The following is a 12,993-nucleotide window of genomic DNA, read 5'->3' on the forward strand; positions in this document are numbered from 1 at the left end:
GGGATGATGAGCTCTACTTTCTTAGTCTTAGTGAGGACACGGGCAGCAGCGTTCTGGATCAGCTACAGCTGTCTGATCCACTTTTAAGGCAGACCTGTGAAAACACCTTTGCAGTAATCAATTCGACTAAAAATAAATGCATGGATTAGTTTTTCCAGATCATGCTGAGACATTTACTTTTGTTTTTTATGTTTTATGTAAAAATAAGCTTACTTTACATTTACAGAAGCTTCACATTTGACATCTGATAATTATACACTAAATATCAATATCTATTTATGTATCTCTCGCTATCTCTCTCTTAAAAAATACAATGGTACCTTTATTAGCTAACAATCACACAGCATTATTATATCTAATTAAGTATTCAGACACTAAACAATAAACAGACACTAAACACTAGTGAAAAGAAACACAAAAATAAACAAATAAAAGGGAAAGAGGGGTTTAAAAGTCTGTTCAAGAATATCTGAGGAATATCTGACTTTTAAGTCGCATTGCATTTAGAGTGTCCATCAAAATAGGAGCAGAGGAATGTGAATAAACCCTGATGCATAGATGTTAAATGCAGTCAAAACAATGAAGTTTCATTCGGTTTTATTTTGAAAAATGAACAATGACTCAGGAATGCATTAAACATTGATGAGGCTGAAAGAGAATGGGTTTGCTTAGTTGGCTACAGGAAGTCTGGTCTGGGCGGGTCCAACTGAAACAAAGTGAAGTATAGAGCTTCACCATGGCCTCCGCGATGTGGCAGGCATGAGGTAGCTGGAAACGAACAATACTAATTAGTCTACTATAGCAGTGTCTTCAGACCAATGTTGCTCCTTCAGTTGTTCTAGGAGTATTAGCATTCAGTTAAAATAGGGTGACCAGACGTCCTCTTTTTCCCGGACATGTCCTACTTTTCATACCTATAAAAATGTCTGGGAGGAATTTCAAAATCGTCTGGGATTTCGGTCGACTACAGCACAACACGTAGTCGAAACACACCGGGCATTGGAACTGAGCCGTCAGCTCCAGGGCTGGAACCCCGGCAGACGGGGGCCAGCAAAGGTAACAGGTTGGGTTCAGCGTTTTCAGTCCGTGTTTTCTTTTCCTCTCTCACGCTGCTCTCCTGTCCCGCATCTCGGTGTAACATCATCGGATATGTCGCTTTGAGACATATGATCTGCGGTCCATTTCACTGCTTAAGCAGTCATGCCCAAAGTCGGTGCTCAAGGGCCGCTGTCCTGCAGGTTTTAGAGGTTTCCCTGCCTCAGCACAGCTGATTTCCAGTGATTGCTGATTAACAGGCTTTTGCTGAACTGCAATCATCAGAATAAGTAGGGAAACCTCTAAAACCTGCAGGACAGCGGCCCTTGAGCACCGACTTTGGGCATGCCTGGCTTAGAGAGTAGCTGCATAGTTGGAGAAGAGACACACAGCAACACTCAGTGAATTTTAACCAGCAGCTACTTCGATAGATGCTTATGTAAAAGTTAGGAGACGGGTTGGTTAAAATAATTAGAGATGCCACAGAAAAATCTGTTTGTTAGACATACAGAGCTTTTTCAGCTAAAAATGGCAACAGATTGTAAGTTTAAACCAGTTGGTAATATAATGCAAGAAGCTTGAGAAAACATAGTTTGTTCTTCTTTATTAGTTAAAAAAGGTTGACTTCCCAGAGGTCCATGACTCACTGTTACAGGTTAAAATCAACATGTTTTCTTATTGAACAGAAAGAATCAGACTACAGAGCTTCTACATATCTTGAAATGTTGTTTCTGGTATCATTATATTATTAAATAGGTTCATAAATCTTTTTTAAACAGCACAGAGAGAAGTAGGGAGAGCTACAGATCTGCAGATTTAAAGGTGAAACAGAATTACTGGGATATGCAACATGCACTAAAATATCTCCAAGTATATCAGAAAGTTTACAGGAAAAAATATGGTGTGCTACAGTATATTTAAAATGAAGCATATACATTTTTTTCTGGATTGAATCGAAATTGTACTTCTAGGGATGCATGATATATAACTTTTGGCATTGGAATCGGCTCTTATTTTTTTCATGCATTGATGTTTTTACGTAGGCCCTATCTTTGTAATGCACTAAAAGGCATCACCCTAACTACCTATACATATAAATATCAGTATATTATGGTTCTCTTGTGTTCTCAAAAATAGGAGAGCATTCAATAAATAGATATTTGAGCTCATTTTTGGAAAATTTGCCTAATGAATGTGTAACAGTTGGTCGATGAGCCACACGAGTGTCCTTACCAACTTTAATCAAATAGTTACTCCATTGCGGTTATGGTAGTCTGGACAGCGGCGGCCCTGTGCTTCTCCCCACCTGCTGGCTATTTGCCCCCATCCCCCTGGGTACCTGGAATAGCCCCCGGAGCTGACAGCTCGGTTCAAGTGCCCGGTCTGGCCCAGCAGGACCCCCTCCCAATAATCATTGTGTTGCTGTTGAGCTTTTAGATGTGATACCTTATCACTTTAACCTAACCACAATCACTCTATTAATGAAAAAAAATAAAATAAAAAAATCCAACACAAAGACAAGTTAGGTCATAAACCCTGTTTATTATCTGTAAAGCAGATTTGAACAAAGTGGTCCAATGTATTGCACTGTAACTTCCACAACAAAAGATTACAGCGAAAAGAATAGACAATTTACCTTCCTTATGGAAGGTAAAATACATTAAAAAAGCCATAAAAAACCAACAACTAATGCCTAATAGGTATGTTCATTGTTTTGAATGACTGACGTCACTTGTCAATAAGCTCTCAAACCACATAAAAAAAAAGATTGCCTGTTAGAAAGGAAAGTTTTTCAGCTACTTCAAATTGGGATATCCAAGCTTAAGTAATTTATAATAAAAAGAAAGAAAACTAAATTCACATAGAAATTTATTTCTGACTGAATGTTTGATGACAGTGGCCTCAGTATGTAAATCTAGATGACTTGAGGTTATTGAGAGCCATGATTTCCTGTATTGTATTTATTTATTTATTTTTTGTGCTGAACATACTTACGGAGGAACATAAGGAATTATAAAAACCTAAAATATAATTTTTATGATCTTATTGACAGAAAAGCTTTTCCATTATTTAAAATGGTCCAAATACAGACAATTTAAAGAGGGAAAAGAACAAAATTAAAAGAAATATGCTTGTTTTTTTCTCATTTACTGTCGGTAGACAAATATGAATTCATAAAAGCTCCATGTGATGTACTTCCAGATATTTCTCCAAAAGACTTCATTGAACAGGGCGGATCTTAAAGCTAATAGCCTTCAAGGAGTAGTTATAGCCCTTCCATGTGAACCACTCCACTCCAACAGCATAGATAGAACCATCAGCCCCCCAGCGATAAACCCCATTAGGGTTGCTGTGATGACAGTTGTTGTACCAGAATGCCCCCAAGGAGCCCCTGGCACAATTACCTGGAAAGGAGTCCTGATCTTTGTCAAATGTGCTAAACTTCTTTTCACTGTGGTAACTTAGAGAGTCTCCTGCAAGATAAATAAATTAAACACAAACAAAAACATCATCCTTCAAATAACCAAAGAACCATTTACGTTAAAAAGTATACAGAGTAGTCTTTTCTTACAAGTCTTTGTATTTAACCCTCCTTAGTATATGTCTGAAAATTAAACTAAATGTGATCAGCAGACTTGTAAAGTAAGCAAATTATGGGGAGTGTTTAAAGATAATTAAAAATGCAGTTGTTCTATAACTGATCTTAGTCGTTTGTTAAAAAAACTTTATTGAGTAACCAGCATCTTCATGGAGAGCAGTAGGAATTGCTATCTTTAACAAACACTGGGAACCTGTTCACAGTTTATAAAAACTAGATACATGCCGATTGTAGCGACCATCAACCACCATTTAATCGCTTCTGTACCAGTACAGTCAGTATGTTAAAAGAAAGGATACCAGTTATCTGTCATGACAATATTTATGCCTACTGATACAGTAGTTATAGTTCCTAACTAGACCAATTCAAGTTCAAGAAACAATTAAAGCTAACTCATATCTGGCACTAGAGTGTTGTAAAAGACCAGAACAAACTTTGGTAGATAGATGCTAGGTGTTGCTCCCCAATCAGCTGTGTGCAGTAATAAACCTGAGTGCTATGTGTGCCTTATGAATCTGGCTCTCTGGGTTAGATAACTTGAGCTATTTATCAAAGAAGAATGTTAAAGCAATTCAGTCAGTGGATATGCAAATTTGCTAGAGACGGTCTTCAAAACACAGTCCATTAGCAGTGAAAGGTAGCTCTACAAAAAATAAAGACTCAAGAAGGCTTAACACAAATCCAAACTAAAGTTTTAGAAACTTATCTGTGTTAGAATGAAATAATCATAGTAAATCGCAACAATGCACAATCATCTTGTGTTGATTAAAGAACAAAGAAATAATGTGTCTTCCTTTATCTTAGCCAACTGGTACCCACCTGCCCCACCATCTCTGAATCCAGATACATGCAGAGTATATCCATCAGATTCCGGGCCAACCGAGAAAAAGGAGTAACGAGCATAAACTTTATTTCCTTCAAAGTCCTCCATGTCGACCAGGAGCTCATACTTTTTTCTGAGACTGAGGTGGAAGAGATTTTCAAGACCTTAAAACAGAAACAAAGAGAAACTGATCTGCCAGGCTGTTATTTTGATGTTTTGGTTGTTTTTGATCTCCATGACTTTATCAGTTCTAGGTCTCACCAAGCCAGTACTCTCCGGCAGCATTCCCAAAACCTGTCTTATATTGATCCCAGGGCCTGTAGAAGTTCACTGAGCCATCCATCCTCCTCTGTAACACCTGCAGGGAGGTAAAAGAAGTTACACACTGAACACTGCTGTGTTACAATACCTTCTGTAACACTGTGTTACAGAGGTATTGTTGCATTTAGATTTGTTTCGAACTGGAACCCTTTCAGATCTTTTAGATCTTGATCTAATTTCAGTTCCAATAATCTGATCCAGATTTTATTTTGAGAACAGATGAATTGAGAATGAGTGTTGATAGAAAAGCACACATAGCAGCTTAAAGCATCAGTTAAGATCAATTATTCTGAGGATGAGGAGAATCTGAACAGTATGGATACTCACAGTCCAACGTCCTTCCAAAGAGTCCATGTCACAGAACACCTGCAGAGACACAAACAGGAGGTTGGTTTTACTGTAGCTTTACTGCTGCTTCTATTGATTACAATTGAATTTGCAGCTCCTTGTAAAGCCAGAAATGGAATACCCTCCTTTGGGTCAGAAGCAATGCTGCTCGAACAGTTAAAAAAACCCAAAAACAAACAGGAATATTATCCAAGCTATATACTGTCATTAATGCAATTTCTTCAGTTTGTGCATAAAGAAAAAACTGCAGTGAAAATCCAGCTTCATCAAGAAATAGCTTTGTCCATAAGAGAACAACCGCTTACGTATAGTGAACACCTGAAAAATAGCTCCTGCTCATTCAAATAGCAGACTTTAGGTGGCTCTTTGGACCCTCCACAAGTGCTCTTAATAGTGGCTAAAATGATAAAAGAACCAACTACTGGCTTTGGATTTAGCCTATTAATAAATAGAACTCTTAGAAGCTTTAGTATTTTTTTAATAATATCTCAACTGAATTTTCAAAGCAGAATGAATAACAGAATATATAGATTTTTTTTAATCATCTTGGTTGTGTTTTATTTAAAAGTCATGTAATATTTATTTCTCAAACTACTTTAATTCAGTAGGGCTTGGGATAAAATGGCTCTTTAGATTAGAAAGGTTGCAGACCCCTGGTATAGATGGACTGCAATGTCGAGTACTGTAGATAAATGCCCACTGGTTGTATTGGTGTAAACACTGCTCTGCCACAGAGATCTGTTATTGTAATTTCGTACGAGTTATCTATGAGTGTGTGATTTCTATTTTTCCTAGATATGTTCTGGGGGTGGGGGCTATTTAGAGTGTAATTATTTTAGATGCATTCTGGTAGGATGGCATCTTATTATAACTGGTAATCTTATTTTCCCATTATTAGGTTATTGAAATATCAATCAAAGAATTCCCATATTATTTAGCTGAGGAAACTCAGATTCCATTCGGATATATTTTAGGAATTCTGAAATAAAGCCTTGATTTACTTTTAGGTCTGCTTTAGCTCACTCTACTGTTTGAAGATCCAATTTTCACCCAGCATAACTTGATGTTTAATTGAACTACTCTAGATTTCCAAAGACTGCAAGTCTCCAGTGCCAGAAGGAAGAAAAGCAGCTCTAAAATATCACTTACCCACAGCTTTAGTGTAAGCACATATTTGTTTTATGCAAAATGCTTATTCTGTTTCACCATCTAAATCATAGCAGCAGGGGCTGCTTTCAGTTCAGGAGCTTTCAGTTTTTATCTTATGCTCTTCAACTGTTATTCCTCTACAGCACTTTGGTCAACCCAGGTTGTTTTAAATGTGCTTTATAAATAAAGTTTGAGTTGAGTTGAAGGGCGACACTTTTTTACATCAATCAGGTTATAATAGTCCGATATTAAATTGCTCAAATTTCTGGCATATTAAATTGTCTGCTCAAAGGAATGCCTTAAACTAAACTTAAATTTGAATGACAGGCTGAGCTTAGTTTGTTTTGTAAGCCTATGTAATAAAACACATCTCTCATTAAAATTTCCTGATGATATTCCTCTCAAAGAAAACATCATGAACGTACCTCAACAGCAGAAGTGGCCCCAATAGGATAGATGGTGTAAACTCCACTAGCTCGGCTGTTATCATAGTTATAGATGTCACTGCAATCTAGAGGAAGCACAGGCGCACCGCTGGCCCAGAGAGGAAGCAGGACAAGAAAGAGAGACACCTGCAGCTGAACCACAGAAACATGTTATCTTTGAATAAAAAGATTATTTAAGCATGCTATTCAGTATTATATACTGTAAACTAAAATCAAATGGATCGTAAAAACAATACATTAGGAAAATAATAATAATTTAAAATTTTTCTCAAACTGCAAGACATTTTTATGAAATCTATTAATCATTTTCCTCAGTTTTAAAATGTGAAATGTGAAACTGCAGTTGTTTTTAACTAATGAAGAATTAAATAGTGCAAAGTAAACATAATTAAGGTCATAATACTAAACAATCAGTATTAATACTTATCCTAGGAAAAATGCTCAATGCATTTTAAATTCCATAGCACCATTTTTAAAGTCCAATTTATTTAGGCTTAAAAGTATAATACTGTTATGTTATTTACAATATGACAAATTTAACTACAATTTTCTGAATCAGGGCAAACCAGTTGGGATGGATGTTGGGTTTTAATCCAGAGAAATGTGAGTTTAAAAGATTAAAAGGAAAATGATCAACACAGAGACAGGGTTTTGTGATTGTGAACAATGGATAGTAAAGAAGAAGCTGAACAACCTTAGACATTTTCTACCCTGCTCACTGTCAAACAGAAATCCCATTCTTTAATAACCCAAAAGTACCCTTTCACACCTTGAATGCTTCATAATGTGCTTCTACCAACCCTCAACTCTATGGTAAAGAGGCAAGGACCCAGGATGACCCAGGAGACAGTTCCTATGATTAGGAAGACCCCCTCTCTTGTTTTAGTACCAAAGTTAACTAAGCCAAAAGTCCTAAATGACTATTGAAGGCTAACATTTCACACCACAACACCAAAATCCACATCCACTGTAACCGTTGTGCCCGCTCCATTCCAATCCACCTATGGAAAGCTAAGCTAAGGTTAAATACAGAGAGGGAATTTCATTGCTCTGTACTTGTGACAGTGTAATGACAATTAAAGCTGGAAAATAAAAAAACTTCCTTTCAGTCCATTTCGATTTCAATTACAATTCATGCTTATTCACACCCATTCCACTTTTAAGGTAAGTCTGAAATTTAGAAACCTAAGTTATTGTAGTTATAAAGCAAAAGTAAGTTGTTTCATATTGTCAATGATTTTCATTAAGTAATTTGAACCTAATATTTCAAATATAATCGAATAATAATAAATTGGTCTAACCGCATGAAAAATATCCTCACCCAATCAATCAAGAAAACACTGGTTAATGACTTTTCCCTAATTTACAATAAATTAAAACAAAATACATTTTAAGTTACTGGAACTCGAATTCCTTAATTGGAATGTGTAAGTAAATCCATTAACTAATTTAATTTTACCAGGCTAAAACCGATGTAGTGAAAATCCTTCAGCTGGGTAAACATATGCGGCAGTGATGTAAAAAAAAAAATGCCATTTAGATTATTGCATCAATATTTTATTTCTTCCAGGTTACAAGAGGTGATGCTAAACATTTTTTTTATTTCTACCGAAAGGAATCCCTAAATTGTATCCAAAGAAAATATTTCATTGCTTTCTGTTTATTTTTGAATAAAGAGCCAATTGAAAAGGCACATAGAAATATATATAGAAATATTTCTCTCTTTGTTCTTGTTTCTATCTATTCAAATATGATCAAAATGTTTCCTTTTATTGTCATTAAAACATTTTCTGTTTCCTTTGAATATTTCAAGATTTTAGTTAGCATATTCATTCAATTTAGGTCTGGATTGGCAATGTATTACAAGGCAATTATTTAGGGTTTCTCTGCAATGTCTTACATCAAAAACCTGTAAATATAAATCTACTTTGATCCCTGAGCAGTGGTAACAAATGGGTAAATTCTTAGAAATGAAGCCAAAATTGCCAAGGTAGAAAGAAGAGGGTTTTTGTTCTTTGCATTTTGGACTTGTGATATTTACAAGATTTTATTTGGCATCAAGCTATACTTCTTTCCTGCAAAATGATTTTGTTGATCTGCACCTCACTGCACCATAGGTAAAATGAGTGTACACATGAATTATTTTGGTTTCTTGTGTTGCCCAAATCACAGCCTGACCGCTTTCAGTGTGAGCCCAGTGTTGCTCGAGTTTCTAAAAAAAGATTGGGAGGAAGATCTTTTAGGTTTCAGGCACCACTCCTGTCGAACCAACCAGTGATTTTAGTCTGTGAGGGATACAATCTGTGAAAGACAAGGCTTAAAAGTTTATTTTACTGTAAGGGTGGCCAAAAATTATAATGATTATGACTTTATTTCTATAGACCTACCAAACATCTTAACATGTAAATCCTTGCTAATGTCTCCATTCAGGTCTCTTATCCCACCCTTGGGGGTTAAGATGATTGAATATTTTCTTTTTTCCCATATTAGTAATATGTTTGTTAAAATAAGAGACACTGTTTGCTTTATAAATTTTCATTTAAAATTAATATAATTAAAACCTTTTAGAAAAAGAAAAATTTTTTCTAGTTTTGTGACTAATTTAGAGTTATTGATTTTAAAATAACATTGTGTAAAACAAACAACCAAGAAATGCGAAGTGATGAACTCACCTTCATGATCTTAGCTGTCTTGCCGTAATAGTTGCACTTTAGAGATGAAAACTGTCAGCTTGAGTTTTTTCAGACTTCTGCTACAGCAGTCTAATGCCAGTCCTAAGGTTATCTGCTTTTATAAGTAAAAGATTAATAATTTACTAAAACTATTGCAAACACAATCTATATCACAAAAAGGAAATAAGGAAGCTCAGTGATAATCGCGAACAAGCTAGTGGCACTAGATAACTTGCCCTTTTGTCCTAGACAAGTGCACATTCTCTTCGAGTCTAAATTGTATTTATTCATCAATAGGATTTTGATATACTTTGTGTATCTGTGAAGATTCTCAGTCATCCAAGTCATGGTCAAGTTTGCAAGGTTCAATTGATGCAACTGGATGTGATGTTTTCTAGAAGATGTTTCCCCTCCTCAAACAGGCTACAGTACATCAGTTCAAACTACATAGAGGTGGGGAGCCCTGAGATTAAAATACTGTTGAGGGAACAAGAAATTAGGGGGAACACAAGGTTGCTCTGATCCCTTCTCCTGGATTAGTGATGGAGGTCACCTGGGAGGTTAATGGTCATTAGGGGGTTCTAATTGGTTATCATGGTGGTTTTGGTCACATGGCTCATAGAAGCTCACCTGGAAAAACCATCTCTCAACAGAAGAGGTTGTCTTAGATTTAACTTCATCTACTCACAAAGAACTGTACGATGATCTGAGAAATCCAGTTTGCAGGATGACTTCCTGCCGAGAGGCAAAAACAGAATATCAAGGTTGGTGGATGTTGTTGTGGACCCAAGTACAGAGTAAAGGAGGCAAAGATAGTTTTTGCAGTTTTAATGGTAAAGTGGATGGTACAAAAACAGAAATCCAGAAATAACGGGCTTGGAACTCAGGAACCACGCACTAAGGAGAAACACACATTATGAAATTAAAAATGAATGCAGTTTTTTATGTTTTTATGATGTTCTACTCATCCATATGAGTTTTGTGTCATTTGGAGCCAATCTAAATATATTCCGTTAGGTTATAGCCAAGTAACGTCTTCCTATGGGCAAATGACTTTAAGACACAAACGAAACTGTTCATAATTTACTATTTATGGTACACCAGCATTCATAACATGTAGGCGAATCACTGTCTCGCAGACATCCAAGGTTATATTTTTTATATTTATATTTTTTAAAACAAAGCGGAGTGTGTATGACGTCATCCGTGCTCCGGACTGCAGTTGTGACAGGCCACAGGCGGCTGTGCTCTACCCCTTATATTAATTCGGCTAGCTTCAATTCCATTTCGAGAGTGAGATCATCTGTGGTAACACTAGACATCATCCAGAGATGTGCGTAAAACTAGCAGCAGTACAACGGACAGGATGAATGAATGGTAGCCGGCGTGCGTGAGCAGCTGGCACAAAACAACATCAAAAATGTGTTTAGGGGTCTCAAGAACATCTCCAGCTTTGGGCAGGGGGACACCACCACTAGTACAGCAGACAGAGACACCTGGTTTGCAGATGAGTTAAAAAGGTTGTTCACAGGGTTTGACTCCCCTCACACTGGCCCCCTCCGTACCCTCAACTCCCCACACATGTCCAACCACCAGGCCACCAGAGACCTAGCCCCCCATCACAGCCACTCTCACAAACCCCCGACCCACTCAGACCCTCTGTCATGCCTCCCTTCCCCCCTCAGATCATGACAAGTTGAGCAATTTCAATCCTTTTCGAACAAGTAGAAAGGGATTTACTTGCCTGTCAATTTACAGTTACAGGCAAGGCAAGGCAAAATTATTTGCATAGCACAATTCAGTACAAAGACAATGCAAAGTGCTTTACATGATTAAAATATAGGAAAATAAAACAGAATCAAAGCAAGTAGGAAAAAATGCAGAAACAAAAAAGACAAAAAACAGTTGGACTAAAGAAAATAAAAATGTTGAACTAATGATGTTTCAGTTGAGCTGTTTAATTGGAACAGTCGAAGGCAATCCTAAACAAATGTGTTTTTAGTCTTGATTTAAAGGAAGTAAGGTTTTCCGCACTTTTACAGTTTTCTGGAAGTTTGTTCCAGATAAGTGGAGCATAGGAACTAAATGCTGCTTCTCCATGTTTAGTTCTGGTTCTAGGTGTGCAGAGCAGGCTGGAACCAGAATACCTGAGTGGGGTTGATACACTGATAGCAGTGATGTATTTAGGTGCTATGCCATTCAGAGATTTATAGACTATCACAAGAATTTCAAAGTCTATTCTCTGAGATACAGGGAGCCAGTGTAAGGACTTTAGAACTGGGGTGATGTGCTCTACTTTCTTAGTCTTAGTGAGGACACGGGCAGCAGCATTCTGGATCAGCTGCAGCTGTCTGATCCAATTTTTTAGGCAGACTTGTGAAAATGCTGTTGCAGTAATCAATCTGAATAAAAATAAAACACATGGATTAGTTTTTCCAGATCATGCTGAGACATTAGTCCTTTAATCCTTCAGGTGATAGAAAGCCAACCTTGTAATTGTCTTTAAATGCTTTTGGAGGTCTGAATCCAGCACTAAACCTAGATTCCAGGCCTGATCAGTGGTTGCAAGCTGAAGCTACTGAAGCTGTGTGCTAACTTTAGATCTCTCCTCTATTGGTCCAAAGATTATTGCTTCAGTTTTGTTTTTATTCAGGTAAAGAAAATTATGGCACATCAGGCATTGATTTGTTCTAAGCATTTCCTCTTGAATTGGTTCATAATCACCTGGTGACATGGTGATGTAAAGCTGTGTGTCGTCTGCATAGTTATGGTAGCTGATGAAGGAGCATGTAGATATTGAATAGGAGGGGGACAGAGGATGGACCCTTTGGGAACCCTCTGATGTAAAGTTGCCTACTGATACAAAAAAGTCACTGTCCTTTAAGTAGGATTTAAACCAGTTGAGAGCTGTACCAGAGAGGCCAACCCAGTTTTCCAGGCGCTCTAACTGGATGGAGTATTCGACAGTATCGAATGCTGCACTGAGGTCCAATAGTACCAGCACTGTGGTTCTTCGCAGTCTGTATTTACAGTGGTGAGAACAAGTATTTGATACACTTTTGATTTTTCAGGTTTTCCCACTTGCAAAACTTGTAGAAGACTGTAATATTTATCATAGGTACTCTTCAACTGTGAGTGATGGAATCTAAAACAAAAATTCAGAAAAAAACAATGTATGATTTTTAAATAATTAATTTCCATTTTAGTGTGTGAAATAAGTATTTGATACCCCAGAACAATGAAACTTAATATTTGGTACAGAAACCTTTGTTTGCAAATACAGAGATCAGACGTTTCCTGTAGTTCTTGACCAGGTTTGCACACACTGCAGCAGGGATTTTGGCCCACTCCTCCATACAGATCTCCTCCAGAGCCTTCAGGTTTCGGGGCTGTCGCTGGGCCACACGGACTTAAGCTCCCTCCAAAGATTTTCTATTGGATTCAGGTCTGGAGACTGGCTAGGTCACTCCATGACCTTAAAATGTTTCCTACGGAACCACTCTTTAGTTTCCACGGCTGTGTGTTTTGGGTCGTTATCATGCTGGAAGACCCAGCCACGACACATCTTAAAGGAATAGTACACCCAAAACATGATTAGCC

General features: G+C 37.2%; 1 protein-coding gene across 1 annotated transcript in view; it reads right to left on the reverse strand.

Moving 5' to 3' along the window:
* Nucleotides 1-3,255: 3,255 nt before the first annotated feature.
* The window catches only part of LOC107101338 (microfibril-associated glycoprotein 4-like), a 21,856-nt gene continuing 12,118 nt past the window's right edge, over nt 3,256-12,993 (reverse strand). Inside the window, exons 2-6 of the mRNA XM_015400215.1 lie at nt 6,701-6,853; nt 5,106-5,144; nt 4,719-4,815; nt 4,454-4,621; nt 3,256-3,509 (exon numbers count right to left, since the gene is read on the reverse strand). Of these exons, the coding sequence (XP_015255701.1) occupies nt 3,256-3,509; nt 4,454-4,621; nt 4,719-4,815; nt 5,106-5,144; nt 6,701-6,853 (711 nt within the window). The remainder of the gene's footprint in view (nt 3,510-4,453; nt 4,622-4,718; nt 4,816-5,105; nt 5,145-6,700; nt 6,854-12,993) is intronic.

Source organism: Cyprinodon variegatus, unplaced genomic scaffold (assembly GCF_000732505.1).
Source record: "Cyprinodon variegatus isolate N-32 unplaced genomic scaffold, C_variegatus-1.0 Scaffold1082, whole genome shotgun sequence".
Lineage (NCBI taxonomy): Eukaryota > Metazoa > Chordata > Actinopteri > Cyprinodontiformes > Cyprinodontidae > Cyprinodon > Cyprinodon variegatus.